Genomic DNA, 27413 nt, shown 5'->3' on the forward strand with positions numbered 1-27413 from the left:
ATGGAATTCTCTAATTACACTTCGGAGACATGTGATGGTGAGCAGATGGTCTCGAGCCATAGGCACTGCTGGAGCAGCCGTATTATGCTGGCAGTTCGGCAGCAGAATTGCAGCAGAAGCGAGAGAGGAACTGCGGCCATATCTCCTGCATAATTTAAATAGTATTTTTTCTTAAAAATCGATTGTAAATTTGCGATAATTTGCTAAAATTATTATTCTTTTATTTATAATATATTTTTAATATGTTTGAAATAATGTAATGTGATGCTTATACTACAAGATGAAAAGGATCATTAATGTGTGATTGACAAAATTTTATACATGGAAGTTTTCAAGTAAATATAATTTGAAATCAATGGCTTTAACTCATGTGGAAAAAATGCTTTCTTCCTTATCGCCTTCAAAGAATGATGCAAAAGAGAAAAAACATGTAACCTTCATAAATGATGCTTTTACATTTTTTCTATGTTTACACTAGACTTTTATATCTAATATCTTGACGCATGTGTAGCACAATCAATTAGTCTAATCATTCAATCATATATTGAATATTGGTCTGTGAGAATGAGAGTGGCTGGCAAGCATACTATAGTAGTAATACAACATTAACGTATGCAATTCATTAGATCTCAAAAAATGAACTTGACAAAATATTTAGTTTCCAATTTCTATGATCCAAATTAGTATACCTTGACATCTCTAACAATGTTCTCAACGGCTCCCTCCCTTTTAACTTCGATAAATTAACCAAATTGCAAAAGTTGCGGTTAAATAGCAACTCCATCAGTGGTACCCTTCCTTCCAGTTTGTTTCTATTAGTAAATTATGACACTTTTGTTGATCTCAGTCACAACCTCATTAGTGGTGAAATCCCTTATCAAATTGAATATTTTAAACAACTTCTTTTAAACAATAATAATCTCAGTGGAATGATTCCTCGTTCTCTTTGTAATATCCATAATGTAGACATTTCCTACAACTGTTTGAAGGGTCCGATTCCATATTGTGTTCCTCGTTATGAGATGAACAAGGATATATGTATCGACACTTCAAATAACCAATTCCAACCTTGGTCACCTCACAAGAAATATAATAAAGCACAATATTGCCATTGTTATTCCTATCCTCGTTATTCTAATCCTGGCCTTTTCACTTCTCATTTGCTTGAAACTACATCGTAGTTTTAATAAAAACAAGGATGTAAACACAATGACAACAAAGAATGGGGATTTATTTTGTATATGGAATTACGATGGGAAAATAGCTTATGATGACATCATCAGAGCAACAGAAGACTTTGACATGAGATACTGCATTGGAACAGGAGCATATGGAAGTGTTTACAAGGCACAATTACCATGTGGCAAAGTTGTTGCCTTAAAGAAACTTCACGGCTATGAAGCAGAGGTTCCATCTTTTGATGAGAGTTTTAGAAATGAAGTGAGAATATTATCAGAAATAAAGCACCGAAATATTGTGAAGCTTTATGGATTCTGCTTGCACAAAAGAATCATGTTTTTGATCTATCAATACATGGAGAAAGGTAGCTTGTTCTCTGTTTTATATGATGAAGTTGAAGCCATGGAATTCAATTGGAGAAAAAGGCTTAATGTTGTTAAAGGAGTTGCATTTGGTCTGTCATATCTTCATCATGATTGCTCCCCTCCAATAGTGCATAGAGATGTATCTACCAGCAATATCTTGCTAAATTCGGAGTGGCAGCCTAGTGTTTCTGACTTTGGAACTGCTCGACTCCTTCAATATGATTCATCCAATCGTACTATAGTTGCTGGAACAATTGGTTATATAGCCCTAGGTAATTCCTTTTTTAGTTACAAGCCCTGTGGAAATTATTCATTTCTTTTACACCGTTTGTCTGTTGATTAGTTTTTAATACCAACCAAGTACACAAGGTTCTAATTTTTCACATCAATTATTAGCTTTGTTTCTTAAATTATGTCTATTTTAGAAAAGTTTGTCTCTATAAAAAAATTGAATTTCAAACTATTGATACATTAATAATATTAATTTTTGTTTAAATAGACATCTTGTGAAATGTATAATTTTTCATTTTTTTTTATTTCGAACATAAGTGTTTTCGAAGATGAGAAGTTAGAGTTGGGAAAATCCACATTCAAAAGGATATTTGTGAACATTCACTTATAATAAATAAAAAATAGAGGTTCCAACATAGAAAAGACATAAGTTTCTTTGTAATATAAAGGAAAGAGTATTTACTTGAAACTATGTTTGCGAATCCATTAGCCTGCACATGGTGATTTTATAAATGCAGAGCTTGCTTATACTATGGTTGTGAGTGAAAAATGTGATGTATATAGCTTTGGAGTAGTGGCACATGAAACTTTAATGGGAAGACACCCTGGAGATATATTGTCATCACTTCAATCGGCATCAACTCAAAGCATGACATTATGTCAAGTATTAGACCAACGTCTCCCATTTCCCAATAACATGATTGTTTCACTTGACATAATTCGTGTTGCCGTAGTCGCATTTGCATGCTTAAATCTCAACCCTCGCTCTCGACCAGAAATGAAGTGTGTGTCGAAGAGTTTTGACACAGAGCAGGAGCGGAGCTATGTTGATGTGAGGGTGTGCACCTGCACACCCTGAACTTTAAAAAATCACACATACAATCTTATATTTTTGCATTTTGAACACCCTGAGATTTTGCTTTTGCATACCCTGACCCAATTGACCAAAGAGATTGAAGGGAAGAAATGTGTTGAAGAAGAAAATGGAGAGTAGAGATGCATTTGCAGAGTAGAGAAAAAAGAAGAATAAGAAAAGTGCAGCCAACAGAAATTGGAGTGGCGGTAGATTTAGGGATTTGTATAACTCAACATTTGGGCTTTTGTACATAACCTCAATGGCCCATTTTTTTTTATGACGTTCTAATTCAAAATCATAAAAAACTGATCTTATGATGAAGTTATACAATATTTATACATTATGATTATTATTTATTATTAAATTTGTACATTGTATATGTATTTTTTTTTACACATAAATGTGTACCTATATAATGTATACAAACTGATCTCATTATAATTCCATTTTTTCTCTCATATTTTTATTTACTTATAAAATTGGTCTCATATTAAAATCATTCAATTTTGGTCCTTTTTCAGATTTTCAGACTTAAAAATGATCGTATATCGCATCTGAATTAATGTTTTTTGGAGGCTTTCTACTAATTTTATTGTTGATGATAATTCCACATCATCGGGTTGTATGAAACGTCGTTTAAAATATGTTACATCACCATTTCCAAGTCCAAAAATATGAAAAAGGGACAAAAATTGGATGATCTTAATATAGGAGGATTAATTTCGTGAATGAGTGAAAATATGAGGAATAAAACAGTAATTAAACTTTTTTTTCTTTCTAAACAAGGTTAAATAGTCTGCACCCGCTGGTCCAGGGTCCTGGATACGCCACTGACACAGAGCTTACACCATTAAGCATTCCTTTGAGTGGAATTTCAATGCAGCAACTCATGAGTCAAGAACTAAAAACGTTGTTTCATATCGGGAACCTTTGAAAGGAAACCATCACAATGAAGATGAGTGTCTTTGATATTTAAATTCAATAAAGACATTGTAAAAGTTTATTTTCATAAGTTGTTTGAAAATGTTAAAAAATTATGTTATTATTATATTTCCAATGTGTGTTTACTGTAACTTTTCCTTGTTTTGAATAAAATTGAATTACTTCTACTTCTGTTACTTACTATTTTAAAATGAGTACAAGAATTATCATGAAAGAAGCAAAGCCTAATAACATGACACTCACCATACCTATGTACAATTCTTCAAGGCTTCAGGTAAAATGCAAATGATTTTTTTGAAGCAATTTCTTTTAAACTCACCAAAGTTATCAAATAAATCTATATGGTATGTATTAGACACACACTTCTATGGGTATTAATAATAAAATGTGTTAAATATTTCTTTTAATGTATGCCATGATTATACTTTTTGTTGATGTTCTTCAAGCTTGAGGTTATTAGAGGCTAAAATCTATTTAGTTTATATCTTCATGAGTTGAAATATTAATTCAACTATATTTTTATTCCAAATTGTTTTTACTATCTGATTTATTAGTAATTCTGTAGGCTAAATTTGGTCTACTTGGAACAGGGTTCCTCCTTCCCCTTTCAAAGGTAATTGATTTTGGAAATAAATAGACTAAATTGATATATAGACTCCGGTGAGGTGCAATTTTGAAATTTTTTGGAAATAAAAGTTTTTTTTCTTCATCAAATAAATTTGGTCTCAATTTTCTTAGAGACAAAAATGAATCTTTGCTCTAAAATCTAGTCCTTCATTCAATATAAAGGGATTAATCCCAATGATCATCCTGATTTGCATAACAGTAGTACTTCTTCATAATGTGACAGATGAAATTGTCAACTTTGTCTAGACGATGTTGTTTTTTTCTTATCAATCAATTTTTATCAAGAACTAAACAGTATTTCAGTTTAAAGAATAATAAGTTGTATTTTATTTGTTTAATTATATGTTTAGAAGCGTAAAGTTGACCAGACGATGAAGAAAAATTTGCACCCTAAAAGGGACACTTATGCACAAGACTTGGTAATTGACTAAGTCAATAGTCGACTTTAGAGGGACATGCATGTCCATATCTAGACGTAACCAATGGGGCAAAGCCTTTACATAAAAAGAAACAAGATGGTTGAACTCCATATGTATCCAAGATCCATTAAAAAAATTATTTAAGAGTGAATTTTTGAACTCCATATGAATCCAAGCTCCATTACGGATTATTATAATTCATTTTTCTGAGAATCAGAGGGTTAACACAGAAATATTTACCCTCCTTTTAAATTATCATTTATATTAATTATTTAGTTAACAAAATATTCATTACTGTCTAGACCAAAAAAAAAATTCATTACTGTACTATATCTTCTTTTATAACAAACAATAAATACAATGAAATAATTTAATTCATCCTCCTTATTAATAAATTTAAATGATATACAAATTATTAACGAAATATTTCATGGAGGGGAAAGATGATTCCTTCATCGGGGTCCCTGCATAACCAATAATACCACAAAGTCTATGGAATTTTTTTTATCATGTCTCCATCAAAGCTTGCTGCTAAGAAATGGTTTTCATGTCCACGCATACTAGGCTTAACTTATGCAGTGACATATACGTTTTTTTTTTTTATAAAGGCTAAGAAATGCAATAAAATTTGCAGGAGTGGGCCTGCACCCTATTACAGTACAAATGAGAGAGTTTAAAAATGGAGACCAAAAAGTCTCTGATAAAAGAAAAGGGTGAGACACATAGTTTTGCTAAAGGAAACTGCCAAACAACAAATCTATCTACTAGCAAAAACTCACAAATATTTAGGATTACTTTTGACTACACCCTTCTTGGAACGAGTTTGTATGTGCTCACTACTTGTGCTCTTCGGTAAAACTTGTCTATTTGTCTGCTTCTTTTCCTTTTTGTTCTTGGTTGCTGTTGGACAAACAAGGCTAGAATCATGCTCTTCATTAGTATAATCCCCCCAAAACTTTTGTAAAATGTCCACACTTCTCTGAGATGCAGAAGAACAAACAGTTGCAACATGCACTGGTTCCAAAACCGAAAGTTTGTCTGCTGTGAGAGAGGTGTGTGGTAAGTTGTGAAAGGTTGAGGCATAGAAGAATGCGGGAGTGTGCTACCCAAACCAGGCAAACCAGTAACCAGAGTAGAAGTTGAGGGAACAACATTTACATCATTCACCAAGGGCGGAGATAAACGCCTCCCCGAATCCAAGGACAACAAGAGTGCGTCTGTGTTTGGTGACTTGAACTCAGAGGCCCTTTCTTCCCTTGTAGTAGGTTCCTTTAAGACAGAGTCTGAAGAGACAATTCTAGTAATAACATCTCCAACAAATGCCTCACCATCTGATAGGTCCTCCGATTCATCAAGGATATCAAAAGAATTTTTCAAAGTTACTCCACTATCTTGATGCTCCTTATTAGGAAGATCAGCAAGAAGTGTATAGACCGGAACAGATTCAGAAATTTGCTCACTATCAGAGACCTCATGCTCAAACTGAACCTTTCCATGCTCCATAACATTCAGCTGTGAATCAATGGCTTGCAGGTTTGCAACATTATTCGAAATGTGCAGATTAGCAGTTACCACTTCATTTGACTTCTCAAGTTGCGTGCTGAAAACAGGTTCCCCTGGATTCCCCTCAGAGTGATTCAATACCAGCACTGGTTTAAGCTGTTTGTCAGATAAGTTGTCTTTGGGGACTGTGACATGTTTGTTATGGAGATTCTGAACTTTCCTATTTGGCTTCTCTGTGCCCTCATTCATGTTAGAAGAATTTAATTTCTTACAATGTTGAAGTGTGTGACCTAGCATCTTACAATTAGCACAATAAGCAGGTTGTTTTTCATATTGAACTGCTACAGGGAAAGCATGTCCCTCCCTCTCAACCAGCACATAATCAAATAATTTTGCAGACATATCCACATCTACTAGAATTCTAGCATACAATCCAAAAAGCCTAGATTGTGTAGCATCGTCAATACCTATACCAGAAGCAATCTCGTAGAGTGTCTTCTGCCTCCAATACTCTTGTGGAAGATGTATCAACCTCATCCACAGTTGAGCATGGGTTTGAGCATGCTGCTGCGGCTTGAAATCCTTGGACCAACCGTAAAAACGCATAATACCAGGTTTCAGATTCACCACTCCAAGAGCCCAAATTTTCCTCATATCTTCGATTGAGTGAAATTTGAACTCAAAGAATCCCTTCCCTAATGGAATTGCTGACCAATTCCTGAGACTTGGCCATAGACCAGACAACTTAAGCGTCAAAGCTTTCGTTGTTAATGGCGGATCACCCTTATTCAAAGTTAATCTCCCATGTAGGTTACTCCTACAATCTGCAAGCCCCGATTCATATTCATCTTGTGAAATCTTCACGCAAACAGTGTCACCAATGAAAACCTTCGAAGGTGCATGATTCAATTGAATGTCACAGGTAGCAGAAAGGGCTTGAGCAAATGTGTTACCGGAGTTAGTCGTCGCTGTCGCCTCCGACGGAGCCAAGAAAGGCCAGGGACAAACTATAGAGAACTCGCAAGCACCAAAACAAACTTGCAATCGAGAAAATCCCGTGAGAAAACAAAGAGAAACCCTCGTCGGAACCTCGTCGAGAAAAACTTCACCGGAAAGAGTAGGAATCTTCAATTGAAGGTGAAACTGAAGAGAATCAGCGATTAGTGTTGTAAAAATTAGGAATAAATTATTTCTACAAATAATAATCTATCATATAAATAAAAGCATCAATTAAATATTAAAGAGAATAAACAAGAGGGATAACAAGTAAACTTATCTTTCTTGAAATTGCGGTGATTGCGGTGACTTGACGTCGGTAACGGTGAAGTGAACAAACACGAAACCATGAAAGTGATAATCTGCCAAACACTAAACCGTTATATAACATGAGGCGTGACAAAGTCACTGTCCTTAAGGATTTATCCGCCTCATAAGCGCATATCCTCCCAGGATACAACATGTTCTTCCCTAATATGAATCACATCAGAGGTGACAGAACAGCTTGAATCTATCTCAAAGATAGCAGGAGATGTAACCCAAGAAAGTCAATATTTTTGAGAGGAGAGAAAACCAATTTTGTTTATCGTTTTGGGAGAGGAGTGTTTTTCTTGCTACTGATCAAAGGCTTCACCCCTATTTGTTTCCGTAAAAAGATTTTTTTTTTCAAGCTAGTAAAAAGAATTCTTTGTCATGCAAAAATAAAGCCTTAATAATAGCTATTCAATTGTGCACGTTGGAAAGAAAATATAACTGCCTTTGGCTCAGTAAACAAGTAAATGTGCTTAAATAATAATAGTTAATTACATTAACTTTTGAAATAAAATAAAACCCAAAAATTACAACAATTAGAACGAAGAATACCGGTGAGAAACCAAGGAGAAACCCTCGCCAGAGCCTCGCCGGAAATGAATGAAAATATCAATTTAATTTGTAGTGAATTTTGGCGTGTGAGAATGAGAGTGGACAACGAGCATGCTAATAGTGTAGTAAATCTCAATTATTTTCTTTGCATCCTTTAATCTACTCTTGGTGATTTCATATAAATGCAGAACTTGCATATACCATGGTTGTTAGTGAAAAGTGTGATGTATATAGTTTTGGAGTAGTGGCACTGATGTAGTTTTTCTACATGTCATATAACTATGTACACGTGAGTATATATAGGATCGTTTTCCACAGGGAGTTGCGTTATATCATAAGCGTTTTCACAATCTTTCACATTAAGGTATCATTTATAAAATGTTTGTTTGTAACACTATATCCATAGATGACAATAAAGTAAACACGAGAAGAGATCGAACTATTTCGCTTGCGGTATAAGATAACGAGCAAGCATAACAGCAGCAATCTCTCGATCGATTAACAGACTCTAGCTTTATAACCAATATTATTACAATCATTTCTACAACATCCTTCGTCGTTATTTCTAAGTTAGTGTTTAAACATTCGTGTCCAAATCCCTTAAACGATAACAAAGTCGATCGGATAACTTAATCGACCGTGTCCAGCCTGATTAAGTATCCGAAAGCATTAAAATCTTGATTAAAAGTAATTATCAAAGGTTTACAAACTTGTCAAGAGTGATATAACATAAGATAGATTGTTATTCTAGTTCTAGATTCAAGAGTTCGTGTCCAAATCATCTTGAATCTCTTTGAAAGCATTAAAAGCAAGAATAACAACAATATTGAATCATTAAGCTAGAACCTTATGTATTAAAAGATCAAAAGATTACATAATAGCTTGATTGTTACCTCAACACTACAAAGAAGGTGATAGTTACACATAGACATGTAAACTAATGCAAGGAATGAAGGAAAGATGAAGATTCCATGCCAAGATCCTTGATGTCTCAATGAATCTAGGGTTGAATCTACTCCTTAATCACTTGCTTTGTGTTTCTCTCTTGGAAATAGCTCTGACCTCTCTCTTAGAATGTATAAAAATATCAATGGAATAGTGAATGACCTAAAAGAGAGGTAAGAATGCTATTTATATGGGCCTGTGTTTTTGTACCTACGCTAATAGCGCCTGCCACGCTAATAGCGTGGTAAGTCGGCCTATAATCTGGCCAATGGGATGCTGCCACGTTGGCCTTGCCCTGCTTTTACGCTCCAGCCACGCTAATGGCGTAGCTTTCTGGACTCATTACGCTAATAGCGTCTCTCACGCTAATGGCGTGGTTCTTCATGGCCTGCTACGCTCCAGGTACGCTATTAGCGTACCTTTCTGGAGTGATTACGCTAATAGCGTAGCTTACGCTAATGGCGTGTTCTTCACAAGTGCTCCAGATTCACGCTCCAGGTGCGCCATTGGCGTACCCTTCTGACCTTGGGCTTTTCTTCCTCACGCTAATAGCGTAGGACACGCTAATGGCGTGGCTTCCTTGAATTTTGACTTTTCTTGCTCCTTGCTTGTATTTTCCTGCACAAAAAGGGTAGAATAAGGCACAAAAGCATAAATGACATATTAACATAATATTTGGAGTTTTCCATAGAGAATCTTGCAAAACAAGTCACTAAAATGTCTAAACTCCTATATGAAATATATCACTTTTAAACACTTATCAAACTCTCCCCAACTTGGCTTTTTGTTTGTCCTCGAACAAATCAATTGAAAAGGAAACTAACAAGGCTTTGGACAAGGTTTTCAACATGGTGTCAAATAAGATCGCATGGACAAGCATGAAGTCCTCCGCTACTCTAGATTCAAACTAAGAATGCGAAAAATGTCCTAAGCACAAACTATACATCATAAACTTCAAAACATAAACATATCTATCTATGAACCACACCTAACACACTTCTTTAAAAGTAAATGCAATGATATGATAACAATAAGTGAGGTAATGAACACACATCCAACAATCATGCTAACATCCTATTTAAGTTAGGTGTCCGTCCAAATATCGTCTCAAAAAGCATAAAAACATGGATCAAAAGGTCTTGCAAGGGTTATAACTTGGCCGGGCTACAAAAGAAATGTCATTTGTGGGGCAATTGATCAGAAAGCCTATCAAAGAGGAACATTTTTTGTATCACCACTTGAAATCCATATACTTCCCTACCAAGAATTACAACCTTTGGTGATTAACAATCAAACTTATAACCTTGACAACTTATTCTATTTTTGATTTTTCTCTATCTTTTTCTTTTCTTTTCTTTTTCAAATGTACAATTTTTTTCTTTGATTCAATGTTGTCAGGTTATTTTAACAATTTCACCATAAACTTGACATATAATGCCTCCTTTTCTCCCCAACTTGAATACAACAAAACTCTAATTGAATGTTCCCCTATCCTAAGGCAAGGGACAAAGTACAAAGAGGTTAAGGGTTCAACAAATTAAAAATTATCAAAGTCCTTTCAAAGACAAGCATGAACTGGATTTATGAAAAATTTCAGACAAATTCACTAAGCATTGTGCTTATGAATATTGACAGTTCATGTTTGAGGACTTGATTCATTAGGCTCAGATTGGGGTATCAAATACTCGCTCTTCTCACAGGTAGGCTTTATGTGGTCAAGTAGGTTACTCTCAATTCAAAAAGTGCCTTGATCCTTTCCATGCTTTCAAACAATTCAAAATGATTATCAGATTTAACATAACTAAAACAAGTTAGACGGTGATTATCGGTCTCCAGCATATATACAACAGATTGAAGCTACCTCACAATTATGTTAAGTACTAAGTGGTTCAAAAATATTTATGTTTATGAAAAGAATTAAATGATATATGTTTTGTGCAAAGTACAAGTTTCAAATTCTTATTAAAAACCTAGAATAACAGGAAACCAATACCTTGGCCTTACGTTTTCTCACAAGTAATATCATTATCACTCACCTGCTTTTGCTCAAACATGGCTCCATGGAGCACTTTAAAATTTATTGTTCATGAGCAATTTTCTTTTGAGAGACACAAGCAAGATGTAAACAAAAAATTCATCCAAAACATAAGTTAAAATCCACAAGCTAAGTTATTAAACCATAATAATATAAAGTACTAAAGTATCAGGTCGAGCACTAAAAACCACAGTGCTCGAAGAGTACAAAATATAACCAAAGTGCAAAATACAACCAAATTAAATAAGTTCCAACATGAAATAAGGAAAGCAAAAGTTCGAAAGCAAAAAGAAAAAACATCACTAAAAAGCCATGATCACATCACTGATCATCATCAGCATCAGCATCATCCATCTCTAGATCCTCCTCCACATCATCATCTTCACCTCCAGCATTTTCAGGCTCAGGTGTAGCCTCATCATCAACAGCATCTGCCACCCCCACATAAGGACTTGACCTGCCCTCAGGCCAATGAACATAGCTCTGGTACTGGTCAGGTGTCATGACCGGGTAATCAGCATTTCCCAGATACATGTGAGCATTGTAGTGGTCCTGGTGTATGCCCATGTTGCTCCTCCAAATTGCCTCATTCTGATCCGTTAAGAAGCTATTCTGGTCCCTCACGTACTGGTTATGCATCTGCTGCTCCAGCATGAAAGTCTGCAAACCTGAAAAATCAAAGGAACCAGGGCCCTCAGATGGGCCACCCTCATCATCATCAAAGTGGCTTTGGGAACATCGCTGCTCTCTCTTCTCCCAGGTGCGGATAGAAGTATCAGTAATGGTCCCCTCAATGTCTTCATCAAAGGGTCCAGTAATGGGTACTCCATGGGCCTTAAGCAAGGCCATGATAAGTCCGGGATAGAATAGTGCAACCTTCTTAGCACCGGTGGCAACCTTTAACGCCACAGCCTTCAGCTCATTGGCTATTATGCGAGCAATATCAACCTTGACTTTGTTCATAATACACCAGATGAGTGGTAGGACAGCTTTTGGGGCATCGGATGTATGGGCTCGGGGTAAAGCATTGTGGACAAGAAATTGGAACACTAAGCAGGCCTTAGCATTCATCTCTTTTGTGAGAGCATTACTGATCTCTCCCTTATCATTCTTCACAAAGAACCTACCCTTGTTCATGATGTCCCGCTCAATTTGCTCATAGGTCCAGTTTCCTTGAGCATTTCTCTTAGCATAAGTACACAAAGGAGGGACAGTTGGATCTTCTGAAGGTGGAAGGACTAAGGGATTGCCTAAGAATTCATTGATTGAATCCCTATCAAAAGGGATTTGCTTCCCTCTCACATATGAAGTCCAAGAAAAGGCATCAGCAAGGGTAGTGGGTGAGGCATCAGGTGTAGCATTGCAATAGAACTCCTTTACTAAATCAGTTTTAATCTCAGTTGTAGGATAAAGGAGTTTATGCCACTTACGATCAGTGAAAATGTAGAGGAGGTCACAATGTTCACCATCGGGGTGAATGTCAAAAGTTTTCTCGTGCCCGGTTTTGTATTGAGCCATCTTCTTAAACCTGGCAGAGTGGACAGGGGTGGGGAAACGGTTTGGGGTTATAGGTGTGGCTGAGGTCGAGGCAGCTTTGCCTCTTGGACGTTTGGTCCCGGTAGTTTTCTCAACATTTTTAGGTGCCATCTGCAACAAAACCAGGAAAAACCAACATATTGCATAGAAAATATTAGCACAAACTAGAATTGGTCATTTAAAAACATCAAAAATTTTGAAAATCTGGGCAAGTAGGAAGAACCATGCTAATAGCGCCTGCCACGCTAATAGCGAAATTTTCTGGAAAAATTTCGCTATTAGCGTAAATTTCGCTATTAGCGTATTTCTTCGTACCTGCAATTTTCAAATTTTCAAAATTCTTGTTCCTGCAATTTCTCAGCACAAACCTGCAATTTTCAGCCCTAGGTTTCATCCTATGTCTCTAAAACACAATATAATCTTGAAAAGGAATCAGAATCACAACATTGGCACACAAATCATTCAAAACCCTTATTTTTCAATTTTTACAAAATGGGTCAAAATCAAAAGATGAATGTTTGTTGCATGTGGGTTATGATCCTTGTTCCTTTTCAAACTATAATCAATGAATAACAGTCTCTAATCACAAAGCAAAATTCTAACCCTAACCCTAACCATTGCTAATCATGTCAAAACATGTATTTCTCAATTCAAAAACAAGGAAAGGAAGGAGAATCAAACCTGTTAGTGTAGTGATTGGATGCAAGCAAGAATGAATGATGCAAGGATGAATGCTTGGAACCAATTGAACCACAAGAAAAGGGTTTTGATTTTTTTAGGGTTAGTGTGTGAGTGAGAGAAGTTTTTGTGTGTGAGAGTGAAAAAAAGAAAGAATGAAACCGTAAAAAGGGAAGAGGAGTGGGTTGTGGGAAGTTAAGGGGAGTTAATCCCCTGGGCCCACCAAAAAAATTTCTCCTACGCCAAACCTACGCTATTAGCGTAGCTTTCTGTAGCTCCCACGCTAATAGCGAAATTTACGCTATTAGCGTGATGCTTCAGGATCAGTGTTTTTTTCTTTGTTGTTTCAATTCAGCTTTCAATGCTTATGTACTACTACTATATGCAATAAACATAAAAAATACTTACAAAACTGGGTGTGCCTCCCAGCAAGAGCTTGTTTTACGTCCTGAGCTTGACGCATTTTGAAGAAATCATGGCTCGATTAGTGAAATCGTCGACAAACACCGATCAATTTCACCACCGAAGTAGGGCTTAAGTCTCTGCCCATTCACAGTCCAGTTGGCCTTTGTGACTGGATCCTCAAGTTCAACAGCTCCATATGGTTTGACCTCTTTAACCATGAAAGGTCCGGACCACTTAGATTTCAATTTGCCCGAAAACAGTCTTAGTCTTGAATTGAAAAGTAACACCATTTGCCCCGGCATGAATTGTCTCAGAATGATCTTCTTGTCATGATACTTCTTGGTCCTTTCTTTGTAGAGCTTTGAAGATTCATAAGCTTGATTTCTCAATTCTTCAAGCTCATGCATTTGAACTTTTCTTCTTTCACCGGCCTTCTCTTGATCAAAGTTTAGGAACTTCAATGCCCAAAATGCTTTATGTTCGAGCTCGACCGGTAAGTGACAAGATTTGCCATAAACCATTTGGAAAGGAGTGAGGCCTATAGGAGACTTGTATGCAGTCCTATATGCCCACAAAGCTTCATCAAGTTTAGCCGACCAATCCTTCCGAGATGTAGAGACCGTCTTCTCAAGTATCCGTTTGACCTCCCGGTTGGAAACTTCGGCTTGTCCATTCGTTTGCGGATGATACGGTGATGCTACTTTGTGCTTGACTCCATAATGATCTAGGGCCTTGGCAAGTTGTGTGTTGCAAAAGTGTGACCCTCCATCACTAATAAGAACTCTTGGTGTACCAAACCGGGTGAAAATATTCTTCTTTAGGAACTTCACTACCGTCTTGCTATCGGCTTTAGGCGATGCCACGGCTTCCACCCACTTTGAAACATAATCAACATCTACCAAGATGTACTCATTTGAATATGATGAAGGAAAAGGGCCAACAAAATCTATACCCCAACAATCAAACACTTCCACTTCAAGGATGAGTTGTAGAGGCATCTCATTTCTCTTTGACATTGATCCGGTTCTTTGGCATTCATCACAATGCTTGCAATGTAAATTGGCATCTTTGAAAAGAGTTGGCCAATAGAACCCGGATTGAAGTACCTTTGCGGCTGTTCTCTCCCCGTTGAAGTGACCTCCATAGGGCGAATTATGACATTGCCATAGGATCTTCTTTGCCTCTTCATCATCCACACACCTACGCAAGAGATTGTCCGCTCCAATTTTGAACAAATAAGGCTCATCCCACACATAGTGGTTAGCATCATGGAGGAACTTCTTGCGTTGTTGCCATTCAAAATCTTCCGGAATGAACCCGGTTGCTTTGTAGTTCACCATGTCGGCAAACCACGGTCTCACATTGATTGCAAGCAACCTTTCGTCGGGAAATTCTTCACGAACTTCCGGTTCATTCTTGGTTACCTCATTGTTTGTCAACCTTGAAAGGTGATCAGCTACAAGATTCTCCGTGCCTTTCTTATCTTTGATCTCTAAGTCAAACTCTTGAAGCAACAACATCCAACGGATGAGCCTTGGCTTTGAGTCGGACTTAGTAAGGAGATACTTGATAGCTGCATGGTCAGTATAAACAACAATTTTGGAACCTACAAGGTAAGAATGAAATTTCTCCATTGCATAAACTATTGCAAGTAACTCTTTTTCAGTTGTGGCATAATTGATTTGTGCCTCATTTAAAACCTTACTTGCATAGTGAATAGCATGAAAAATTTTGTCCTTACGTTGACCCAAGACCGCACCAACAGCATAATCACTTGCATCACACATTAATTCAAAATTTAAATTCCAATTACGAGCAATGATTATTGGTGCAGTGGTCAATCTTTCTTTCAAAGTTTCAAATGCTAAAAGACATTCATTATCAAAAATAAAAGACTTATCTTTGTTGACCAAGTTGCTCATAGGCTTTGCTATCTTTGAGAAGTCTTTAATGAATCTCCGGTAAAATCCGGCATGACCAAGAAAACTCCGAACACCTTTGACATTCACCGGTGGTGGAAGCTTTCCAATAACATCGACCTTTGCTTGGTCTACCTCAATACCCTTAGCAGAAATCTTATGACCAAGGACAATACCCTCGGTAACCATGAAGTGACATTTCTCCCAATCGAGCACCAAGCTAGTTTCAATACACCGCTTCAGCACGGTATCCAAGCTATTCAAACACATATCAAATGACGAACCGAAAACTGAGAAATCATCCATGAACACCTCCATGCATTTACCAATAAAGTTGGAGAAGATTGCTTGAACACACCGCTGAAAAGTTGCGGGTGCATTACACAAGCCAAATGGCATTCTTCGATAAGCAAAAATACCAAAGGGGCAAGTGAAAGCCGTCTTCTCGTGATCATCTGCATGGCGATTTGATTGTAATCGGAGTAACCATCTAGGAAGCAATAAAAGGATTGACCGGAGAGTCTTTCAAGCATTTGATCCATGAAGGGCAAGGGGAAGTGATCCTCCTTGTTGCTTGATTGAGTCTTCTATAATCTATGCACATCCTCCATCCGGTGACGGTTCTAGTTGGGATCAACTCATCTTTATCATTAGTGATCACCGTCATTCCTCCTTTCTTGGGAACCACTTGAACCGGGCTTACCCAAGCACTATCCGAGATAGGATAGATCATGCCGGCTTCAAGCAACTTCACTACTTCCTTTCGCACCACCTCTTTCATGTTTGGATTTAAGCGGCGTTGTGGTTGTGCTACCGGCTTGTAGTTTTCTTCCATCATAATCTTGTGCATACAATAAGATGGACTTATCCCTTTCAAATCGGATAATTTCCACCCTATCGCTTCCTTGTTGGCCTTGAGGACCTCTACCAACTTTGTTTCTTCATTGATGGACAAGGAGCTACTAATGATCACCGGTTTTGTACCATCTTTCTCAAGAAAAACATATTTCAAATTAGATGGTAAAACATTTAATTCTACCTTGGTGTCATCAACTTTTGCTTCTTCCTTGGATTCTTCTTTCAAATCTTCAAGTATGGCTTGATTAGGAAGAACCTCCTTCAAGGAATCTAGCTCCTTCAAACACTCTTCAATGGCTCTTGCTTCGTCTTCATCAATAGCATTGAGTGCGTCCACCAAAGCACTCTCAAGGGGTGTTCTATTGTGCAATTGCTTCCGAGTAGTCAAGATGACTTCTTCGGTTGCATCCATTTTGAAACATGCACCCTTGTCTTTCGAGTACTTCAAGGCTTCTCGGATGTTGAAAGTAACCTCTTCATCATTTACCTTGACCTTCATGATATTATCATCAAGATCAATCATCATCCGAGCCGTTTGCATGAAATTCCTTCCCACTAAGATAGGCACATCCTCATCTTCTTCGACATCCACAACCACAAAGTCAGCCGGAAAAATAAATTTGTCCACTTTTACAAGAACATCTTCGGCCATACCTAGTGGTTTTGCAAAGGATTTGTCGGCCAATTGCAACATCATCCTAGTCCGCTTTATACAAAGGTCACCAAGTCTTTTGGCAACGGACAAAGGCATGAGATTAATGCTTGATCCAAGATCAAGTAGTGCTTTACCTACATGTGTTGTGCCAATAGCTATCGGTAGAGTGACTCTTCCCAGATCTTGCTCTTTCTTAGGCAACGTTCTTTGAATAATAGCACTACAATTGGCATCAATTTGGATTGTCTCTTCATCGTTGACTCTTCTTTTCTTGGAAAGGATATCTTTCATGAATTTTGCATAGACCGGCATTTGCTCCAAGGCTTCTGAGAATGGCATATCAATTTGCAACTTCTTGAAGAGTTCAAGAAACCTTGCGTATTGCCGCTCTTTGTCTTTCTTCGATGGAGCATGTGGGTATGGTAAGCGTTGAGCCACCACTTGCTTCTCAACTTCTTGTTTCTTCCCTTTATCTTTCCCCACATCTTTATTCTTCCTCTCCATCTCCTCTTGTTCCACTAGTTCTCTTTTTTGATTTTTTTCTTTTTGAACTAATTCTTCATTATTCTTTATATACACTTCCTTCTCTATCTCTACAACATCCTCCTCGAACATCTCTTTTACCTCCTCATTGACAACTTCATCATCCTTCTCTTCAACAACAATATCTACACCTACCCCTTTACCTACTACTCTACCACTCCTTGTAGCAATAGCTTTTGACTGCTATGCCTTGTGATGCTCCTTAGGATTTGGTTGAGTGTTAGCGGTGAAAGTTCCCACTTGCGGAGGACCTTGAGCCATTTGTTGTGCTAACTGACCAACTTGCGTCTCAAGGCCTTTGATGGACGCGTCGGTGTTTTTCTGGTTAGCCATGGACATTTGCATGAATTGCTTCAAGGTTTCTTCGGTGCTTTGGGAATTGTTAGGTTGTTGGGGGTTATTTGGTGGTGGGAATTGGTATTGATTATTGAATGGTTGTTGGAATTGAGGGTAAGGTTATTGGTAGAAGTTTGATTGTGGATATTGATAGTTATTGTTGTAAGGTGTTCTCCAAGGTCTTTGTTGGTTTTGATTGGCCGGATATCTTCCTTGGAAATTGGAAGTACCCGGATTTTGAGCTTGTTGTGAAGTTCCGGCTTGTTGTGGTTGGTTTGGTCTTTGTTGGTTTCCCACATAATTTACCTCTTCTTCGAAAGAACCGGGTGTGGGACAAAAGCCGGTGGGATGATCTCCCGTGCAAAGCTCACAAGCATTTACCTGAGATGTTCCTCCTTCTTGCTTGAGAGATTCAAGAATTTGTTTTGGCATAGCTCTCATCTCCTTTTGCATGGCTTCTATTTGTTGAGTGAGAAGCTTATTTTGAGCAAAAACTGCATCGTTTGCTTCTAGTTCAAGGATACCGGCTTTCCTTTGATTAGGATTCCGGTTGTGAGAAGATTTTCTTGTGTTGAGAGCCATTTGGTTAATGATTTTTACAGCATCAGCTGGACTTTTCAAAGCAATAGATCCTCCAGCACTTGCATCTAGCATCGTCTTGGACATGTCTTGAAGCCCTTGACGAAATAGGTAGATTTGCATCTGGCTATCATAACCATGCTTAGGACAGCTCCTAAGCAAAGATTTGTATCGCTCCCAAGCATCACATAGAGACTCACTTTGACCTTGAGAAAAAGTTGTGAGTGATGTTTTAGCTTCAAGATGCCTATCCTCCGGAAAGAACCTCTCTTGAAACATTTTCTCCAATGCAGGCCAATCTTTCATCAAAGAAGTAGGTTGATCTAAGTACCACTCCTTAGCCTTACCAATCAAAGAGTGAGGAAATAATTTGCAAAACATTGGTTCTTCCTCATCTTCCTTCATACCAAGAGTACCGGCGGTAACATAGAAATTTGTGAGATGCTTGTAAGGGTCTTCATGATCCATTCCAGTGAATTGATTCTGAGTTATCAAATTTATCAACCCCGATTTCAACTCGACTTGCTTGGCATTTTGATTACCAAGGTTAGCAAGCCTTCTTGGACTAACCCAACTTGGAAGAGCATTCTCATCTTCATTAGCCATAGTTACAATAGTTTCCCTTTCCGGTGATGATGGTGGAGTTGTGTGTAGAGAACCACCAGGAGTAAGTGTCTGAACCGAACCCGAAGGAGAGTGAATAGAACTAGATGATTCCGGCTGAGCCAGTCTGGCTAATCTCTTAGCTTCCTTTGCTTGCTTCTTAAGTAACCTAGCAGTTTTCTCTATTTCTGGATCAAATTGAAGGTCTTCTTTAGAAACGGTACCTCGCATAAACAAAGTTTACCAAGACTATACCAGGTGGTTAGCATCAAAAATAATGAATGATATAAGTGTATAAGTATATGCATGAAAGAATTTTGTGCAAAATTGACTTAACATGACAAAATTGTTTCAAAACTTATAATATAAAATACGCTACTCCCCGGCAACGGCGCCATTTTGATGTAGTTTTTCTACATGTCATATAACTATGTACACGTGAGTATATATAGGATCGTTTTCCACAGGGAGTTGCGTTATATCATAAGCGTTTTCACAATCTTTCACATTAAGGTATCATTTATAAAATGTTTGTTTGTAACACTATATCCATAGATGACAATAAAGTAAACACGAGAAGAGATCGAACTATTTCGCTTGCGGTATAAGATAACGAGCAAGCATAACAGCAGCAATCTCTCGATCGATTAACAGACTCTAGCTTTATAACCAATATTATTACAATCATTTCTACAACATCCTTCGTGTCCAAAGCGACATCGTTATTTCTAAGTTAGCGTTTAAACATTCGTGTCCAAATCCCTTAAACGATAACAAAGTCGATCGGATAACTTAATCGACCGTGTCCATCCTGATTAAGTATCCGAAAGCATTAAAATCTTGATTAAAAGTAATTATCAAAGGTTTACAAACTTGTCAAGAGTGATATAACATAAGATAGATTGTTATTCTAGTTCTAGATTCAAGAGTTCGTGTCCAAATCATCTTGAATCTCTTTGAAAGCATTAAAAGCAAGAATAACAACAATATTGAATCATTAAGCTAGAACCTTATGTATTAAAAGATCAAAAGATTACATAATAGCTTGATTGTTACCTCAACACTACAAAGAAGGTGATAGTTACACATAGACATGTAAACTAATGCAAGGAATGAAGGAAAGATGAAGATTCCATGCCAAGATCCTTGATGTCTCAATGAATCTAGGGTTGAATCTACTCCTTAATCACTTGCTTTGTGTTTCTCTCTTGGAAATAGCTCTGACCTCTCTCTCAGAATGTATAAAAATATCAATGGAATAGTGAATGACCTAAAAGAGAGGTAAGAATGCTATTTATATGGGCCTGTGTTTTTGAACCTACGCTAATAGCGCCTGCCACGCTAATAGCGTGGTAAGTCGGCCTATAATCTGGCCAATGGGCTGCTGCCACGTTGGCCTTGCCCTGCTTCTACGCTCCAGCCACGCTAATGGCGTAGCTTTCTGGACTCATTACGCTAATAGCGTCTCTCACGCTAATGGCGTGGTTCTTCATGGCCTGCTACGCTCCAGGTACGCTATTAGCGTACCTTTCTGGAGTGATTACGCTAATAACGTAGCTTACGCTAATGGCGTGTTCTTCACAAGTGCTCCAGATTCACGCTCCAGGTGCGCCATTGGCGTACCCTTCTAACCTTGGGCTTTTCTTCCTCACGCTAATAGCGTAGGACACGCTAATGGCGTGGCTTCCTTGAATTTTGACTTTTCTTGCTCCTTGCTTGTATTTTCCTGCACAAAAAGGGTAGAATAAGGCTCAAAAGCATAAATGACATATTAACATAATATTTGGAGTTTTCCATAGAGAATCTTGCAAAACAAGTCACTAAAATGCCTAAACTCCTATATGAAATATATCACTTTTAAACACTTATCAGGCACTTGAAACTCTAATGGGAAGACACCCTGGTGATATACTGTCATCACTTCACTCGGCATCAACTCAAGGCATGAAATTATGTGTAGTATTAGACCAACGTCTCCTATTTCCAAATAATGCGATGGTTTTACTTGACATAATCCGTGTTGCCGTAGTAGCATTTGAATGCTTAAATCTCAGTCCTTGCACTCGACCAACAATGAAATATGTATCACAGAGTTTTTCCACAGAGATTACACCATTAAACACTTCGTTGAGTGAAATTTCAGTGCAGCAACTCATGAGTCAAGAAATCAAAGAATTATTGCATATTGTGAGTCTTTGAAAGCTAAACTTCGAGCTTAATTATGCTGAGTGTCGTATAATTCAACAAGACAATGTCAAAATTTATTTGCATATGTTATAAAATGTTGTTTTAATGTATTTCAAATGTATGTATGTATGTATGCATGCATGCTTGCAACATTTCTGTATTTTGAATAATAAAACTGCAACATTTGTTCAAAAGAACAAAATTAGATTAACAGAAGTGTAGCAAAGGAGTATATATTTTAGTCAAAATTTCAAGCAAAGAAATTCATATATTTATAACAGAGTCTGTTTATGCCAGTATTTCATGAGCATTGAATAGGTGATTGATGTATGCTTTTGTATAATTCTGTCAATGTAGTCATGTGCAGTCTCCTAAATTGGGCAACTTGCTTTTGGTTATAATTGAAAATAGCCAGAATGATTACTACTCAAGCCTTTGAGATGCATTAACGATAATATTAAGGGTTTCGCCATAATATATCTCTGCCTCTAAGCAGGTAGCATGATAATATAAAAAATTCAAGTTATAGTAAGGCATATATTATCAACTCCATCGATAATTGCCTTGGTAAATAACTATCAACAATTGCCTTGGTAAATAACTATCAACACATGGCACTGGTTGGGGATGTTTTACTACAAGACAATGGTCTTTTAATGCTTAAAATGATAAACATTTCTCTTAGAAATCGTGGTTGGGCCTAACACAACTCCACAAAACTGGTTTGTGAGGTGATGATTGCCCCCACTTATAAACAAATTGTCAGGCCAACTCCTAACCGATGTGTGACTCTTAACACACCCCCTCACGCTCAGGATTAGACATCTGAAGCGTGAACATAAATGACGGGTGGCCCGATAACGGAAACCTGACAACAGGTGGCCCAGAATCGTGAAGAGGCTCTGATACCATCTTAGAAAGAAAATTGTTTTTCTGACATAGAATATTTCCTATTGACACAAGTAAATGACGTTAATACCCCCAGCGGCAGTTAACAACCACTACATGATACGCCGGCAGTTAACAACCGCTGGGACTCAGCGGTTGTTAACAACCGCTGAAGCTGAAGTCAGCGGTTGTTAACTGCCGCTACGTGCTTGACCATTTTCCAGAAGCTCTTTCCTAACCAATTTTCATTTTCATATTCATTTTCATCTAAGATTTTAATCAAATAACCACTTGAAAATTCTTCTAAAATTTTCATATAATAACCAATTGATACCTAATCATATTCATCCAATATATAACAGGAACATGGTAATATTAAAACGCAAGAAATAATATAAAACGATAGTACGTATATGTCATAGAAATAGGAAAATGTACGGAACATGTCATAATAATACATCATGATCATCATAGTCAAAAAATACATAAAAAAATCCTAATAATAATCAGCCCTGCCTACCCTGCCTCTGATGCCCCCTGTGCCGCCTGGCAATCTGATAAGTAAGGGCAGGGCGAGTAGCACTAGCTATCCGCATGACCTCCTGGACAATCTCCTCTTTGCTCATCTCGGCTTTCCTGGCCACAATATCATCAGCTATGTGCGCCACATCCCGGACGATCGTCGGTGTGTCAGACATCTCCCTGGCATGCTCCTCCTCTATGATCTGCTCCATGTTCGCCGGCCTAGGAAGGGATCCTTCATCAGGTGGGAGAATGCGAGGGTGAGAGACTCTAGCATACCAAGCCATGTCGCCAGGAGCATGCTGCCATGGTCTCTCACACCCATCTCCCCAAACAGTGAATAACCATGGCTGAGTGTCCATCAACACAGTGGTCAGCATCTGTGCAGGCACCAGAGGGACATCTGACGGATGTCTGGGAATGTCCTGCACAAAGGATAACTACCTCTTTACCCGCTCAAGTAAATGACGGTACACCCTCTCCTTCCCGAACATGAGACATCTCGAGTAAGTTGACAAGATCTGAAATGGGTGCACGTCTTTGTGTTCACCATAGGTAGAAAACCTGACGTCATCCACCTCCAAGCGATCCAGGCGTAGGCGGTAATGGTGCACATCCTTATGCCCTCTGCTAGTAAGCCATCTCCCAGCACATGGTCTCTGCGGCTCCCACTCCGGGTTACACTTCCTTGGGTAAGGACCTGGCAAATGCTCCAAAATCCATCCCTGCAACAAAATAAATAATACACAAAAATAATTATTCGAGTTAAATATTCAATAAATCTAAAACATTATAAAATGATCTAACATGATAATATCATTTACTCTAATGAATTCCTAAAGAAATTAAGATAAAGATTAAATTATTACCATAAAAAGAGTCGTACAGCCAGCCATCGTTCTGTTATTCAAGATAACAGAATCATCCAGATACGCGTACAGGTAGGCTAAGGTCATCCCTCCCCATGACCACTTCCCAATCTCCCCCAAGTCCGCCATGCAATCAAGATATATCAAGTCGATGTGTCTGTTCGTTTTGTTAGTGAACAACGCACAACCGATGAGATATAGAAGGAAACTTCTCATACACCACACCCTCCTCATGGCTCTCTCCTGCAGCTCCTCCCTCGACTATGGATCCTCAAGTCGTCTAGCCTCTGTCAGGTGCTCCGCATAAACCCACTTCAGTGCGGGATAACTGATATGACCAGGAGATTCATTCCTAACCTCAGCTCTGGCATCAACATCTGACATGCCCAACAACCTGGTCATCAGATCAATCGAACGGTCCCTATCCATCGCCTCGTCGTGGTCCAGCATGCGGCCGTAAATAGGAATGTGCAGGAGATTATGCACATCGTCCAAAGTGATCGTCATCTCCCCCACAGGTAGATGAAAACTACTGGTCTCCGTGTGCCACCTCTCGCATAGAGCACGTATCATGGCATGGGTCACAGTCGAATACCCAGTGTGTATCAAACCCTGGAGGCCAGACACAGGCTCCCTAAACCACCTCAAAGCCGCCTCCGGCTTATCAAGCTCTTTCAACCTTTTCCCTGCATTTATGCTCTTGTAACCAACTTAATCATGCCACATCTGAAATTCAAATTAATTAAGACTTTGTCACTATTTTAAATGATTCAAACACTTACGCTACATAATATGAAATAAATTAATTCACTTACGCTACATTCTTCTAAATAAATAAATCACTTACGCTACATTATTTTAAATAAATAAGTCACTTGCGCTACATTATTTTAAATAAATAAAACACTTACGCTACATAATATTTAATAATTAAATCACCATTATATTTAATAATTAAAACACTTACGCTACATTATTTTAAATAAATAAATCACTTACGCTACATTATTTTAAATAAATAAATCACTTACGCTTCATTATTTTAAATAAATAAATCACTTACGCTACATTATTTTAAATAAATAAATCACTTACGCTACGTTGTATTTAATAATTCAAACACTTACGCTACATAATATTTTAAATAATCACTTTAAAGCATTTAAAGAATTTTAAACAATTTAAACACTTACATCATTATGGTTCACCCAAAGAGGGTTCGCCACGTGCCTCGCGTAGTCGGTCAACAGTGACGTGGTCTCAGGTCCTCCAGGAAAGGGAGGCTCTCCAACAGGATACGGCGGTATCAACGGAACACGACGACGTCGTGTCTGAGTCGCCGCCTCAGGCTCACCCTCAGGAACATGATTATCTGCCACAAGATAATCCTCAATAACATCCTGTGGCATCCCCTCATCCTCTGCCTCATCCTGCGGCGGTTGAAAAATCATCCTCTCCTCCTCTATCCGATCATATCCAACAAAACCCTCATCTGCATAAGCATGCGCTAGTGTCGGATCAACCACCTGGGAGGAGTCATCCACATGTGCCTGTGAGCCCTCTCCATGTATCCTCGGGTCCCTGCGCTTCCGAGTCTTAGGGACATACGGGTCTTCAACCCTCTTTTCTCTCCGAGCACTAGCGGTACTCGCCTCTTTACCTTTCCGCATCCTATCCTCTCTAATAACCCGCGGCCGCTCATCCGTATCCCTAGCCATATCTGTACAAAACAAATTTAAGAAACATAAATATGTGGAACAATGGTTCTAATCTAATCTAACTTATGCATTCATCAAACCTAATCTAACTACATTATCACATATGGTTATTCTACATTATGGTTATCATTATGCCAAATTTATGGAACAATGGTTCTAACAATAACCATTACATTATCACAAATTAAACTTACGCATATGAAAAATTAAACTTAGGCACATTATGTCATTCATCATTATGTCATCCATCAAACTTGCCAAAAATGCAAAAAAAAAAAAACAAACTTATAAACACCATAACATATATACATTACATAATTTAACATTTTTGCAAAAAAAAATTACACAAAAAAACAAGATTCTCTCACTTAGGCATTTCATCAAACACCTTAAGTGCTATTCAAAATACTCGCACAATTGGTGTTATTTCAACATCAAATTCAACTACGTTGTACCTACATTGTCTCTAAACATCAATTCCAGCATAAACAATCCATCAAAGCAACTAAATCATGCATAATTTGCAATTTTCTAACCTAACCCTAAAACTACCTAAAACTAACATTTTGCTCAAAATTATAAAAACTAACACCCTAAACAAACTACATTGCATGTAAAAAGGAAGGAAAGAACTTACTTTTCAATTAATTGAAGAAATTGAGCGCAAATTCGTGAAGTAGAAATTTGGAGAAATTTGAAAGTTTGGAGGTTTGAAGAAGTTGTGTTTCTGGAAAATGTGAAAGTGAAGGTTCTGCGCTCATAAAAACGCAGAACTCAACGGTAGTTAACAACCGCTGAGTTCCAGTGGCAGTTAACTACCGGCGTGTTTCCCAGCGGTAGTTAACTACCGCCAGGGGCATTAAGGTCATTTACTTGTGTCAATTGAAAGTATTCTTTGTCAAAAAAGCAATTTTCTCTTAGAAATCGTGGTTGGGCCTAACACAACCCCACAAAACCGGCTTGTGAGGTGAGGATTGCCCCCACTTATAAACAAATTGTCAGACCAACTCCTAACCGATGTGGGACTCTTAACGATTTCTAAACTTCAGAGCTCCACCAACTTGATTAAACACTACAAACATATATACCTGTTTTTACGTTTTCACTATCTTTTTTCTCTGCTATTTATTCATTAACCAAACAAAGTACAAATAAGATAGAGACCTTTTGTCACAAAAAAAAAGAAAAAAGATTGAGACCAAATTATTTATGTTTCCTTTCACAATAACTAAAAGTTGTTTTTTCTTATCGAGAACCAAATTAAATCATGCAACTTGTTTCGAGGACTAAAATGTATTTTCCTCTAAACAAAAATGTTTGTATTTTATTTGTTTAATTGAATGTTTAGGAACGTAAAAGACACTAAAGTTGACCGGTTGACGAACAAATACTCACGCATCAAAGAAAACTAATGCACAAGACTTTCTAATAACATACTAAGTCAACATCCCACTTTGGAGACACATATATACCTAGACGTACCATTGGGGCAAAGCCTTTACAATTATATCATATTATATTATATTAATAATAATTTTGTCAAAAAAAATTATTTTAATTATAAGAATTGGCTGTATATAAATAATTGCGAAAGTTTATGTCACGATAATATGAAAATCGTGTTTTTAAAAAGCAAAACAAGGTTGACCAAAAAAAAAAAAATCAAAAACTAAAACAAGATATCCACAAATCCTAGCTCGACACATAAAAATGTTTGAGATGGTTATATCAGATGTCATAATCAGGGTTTGAATCTCAAATCTTTCACTTGAGTGTGTATGAGTTTCTAATAACTATTATCATGAAGAAGAAGAAAAAAGAAAAAAAAACAAGATGGTTGAATTTTCGGGATTGTTCTTGAACTCTGTATTAGCTCAAGTTACCAAGTTCCTTTCATAGGAATTGCGATGATAGAATTAATCTCGTCGGTCTTTTCTCATAACTTATAGTATGGCTTCTTTCAAATTAAATTAAATTTGATAACTAACAATAAATTTGGTTATTTTACTTCTTTTGGACGTAACACATCTTCTTTTATAACTAACAATAAATACTACGAGATAAATTAATTCATCATCCCGATTGATAAATTAAAAATAAGGCATACAAAATAAGGCATACAAATTGATAACAAATTTTTTTGGTGGTGGCCGAG

At 37.5% G+C, this 27413-nt stretch overlaps 3 protein-coding genes across 3 annotated transcripts; 1 reads left to right on the forward strand and 2 right to left on the reverse strand.

Annotated features, from left to right (window-relative positions):
- LOC146904051 (MDIS1-interacting receptor like kinase 2-like) lies at positions 1-21273 on the forward strand. The gene is made up of 6 exons (XM_085728221.1): positions 1-37; positions 685-1060; positions 1092-1816; positions 2294-2352; positions 20947-20977; positions 21035-21273. The coding sequence occupies exons 1-6, from the start codon at positions 1-3 to the stop codon at positions 21271-21273; spliced, it is 1467 nt and encodes a 488-aa protein (XP_085584347.1).
- A 1382-nt stretch (positions 21274-22655) lies between these two features.
- On the reverse strand, positions 22656-23051 carry LOC146904052 (uncharacterized). Its single transcript, XM_085728222.1, has one exon. The coding sequence runs from the start codon at positions 23049-23051 to the stop codon at positions 22656-22658; it is 396 nt and encodes a 131-aa protein (XP_085584348.1).
- Positions 23052-23801: 750 nt separating this feature from the next.
- Positions 23802-25258, reverse strand: LOC146904053 (uncharacterized). The gene is made up of 2 exons (XM_085728223.1): positions 24734-25258; positions 23802-24239 (listed from the first exon to the last, which is right to left on the reverse strand). The coding sequence occupies exons 1-2, from the start codon at positions 25256-25258 to the stop codon at positions 23802-23804; spliced, it is 963 nt and encodes a 320-aa protein (XP_085584349.1).
- Between the last annotated feature and the right edge of the window lie 2155 nt (positions 25259-27413).

The sequence above is a fragment of the Medicago sativa genome, chromosome 7 (genome assembly GCF_051527215.1).
Source record: "Medicago sativa cultivar Bolivia chromosome 7, Bolivia_mono, whole genome shotgun sequence".
Lineage (NCBI taxonomy): Eukaryota > Viridiplantae > Streptophyta > Magnoliopsida > Fabales > Fabaceae > Medicago > Medicago sativa.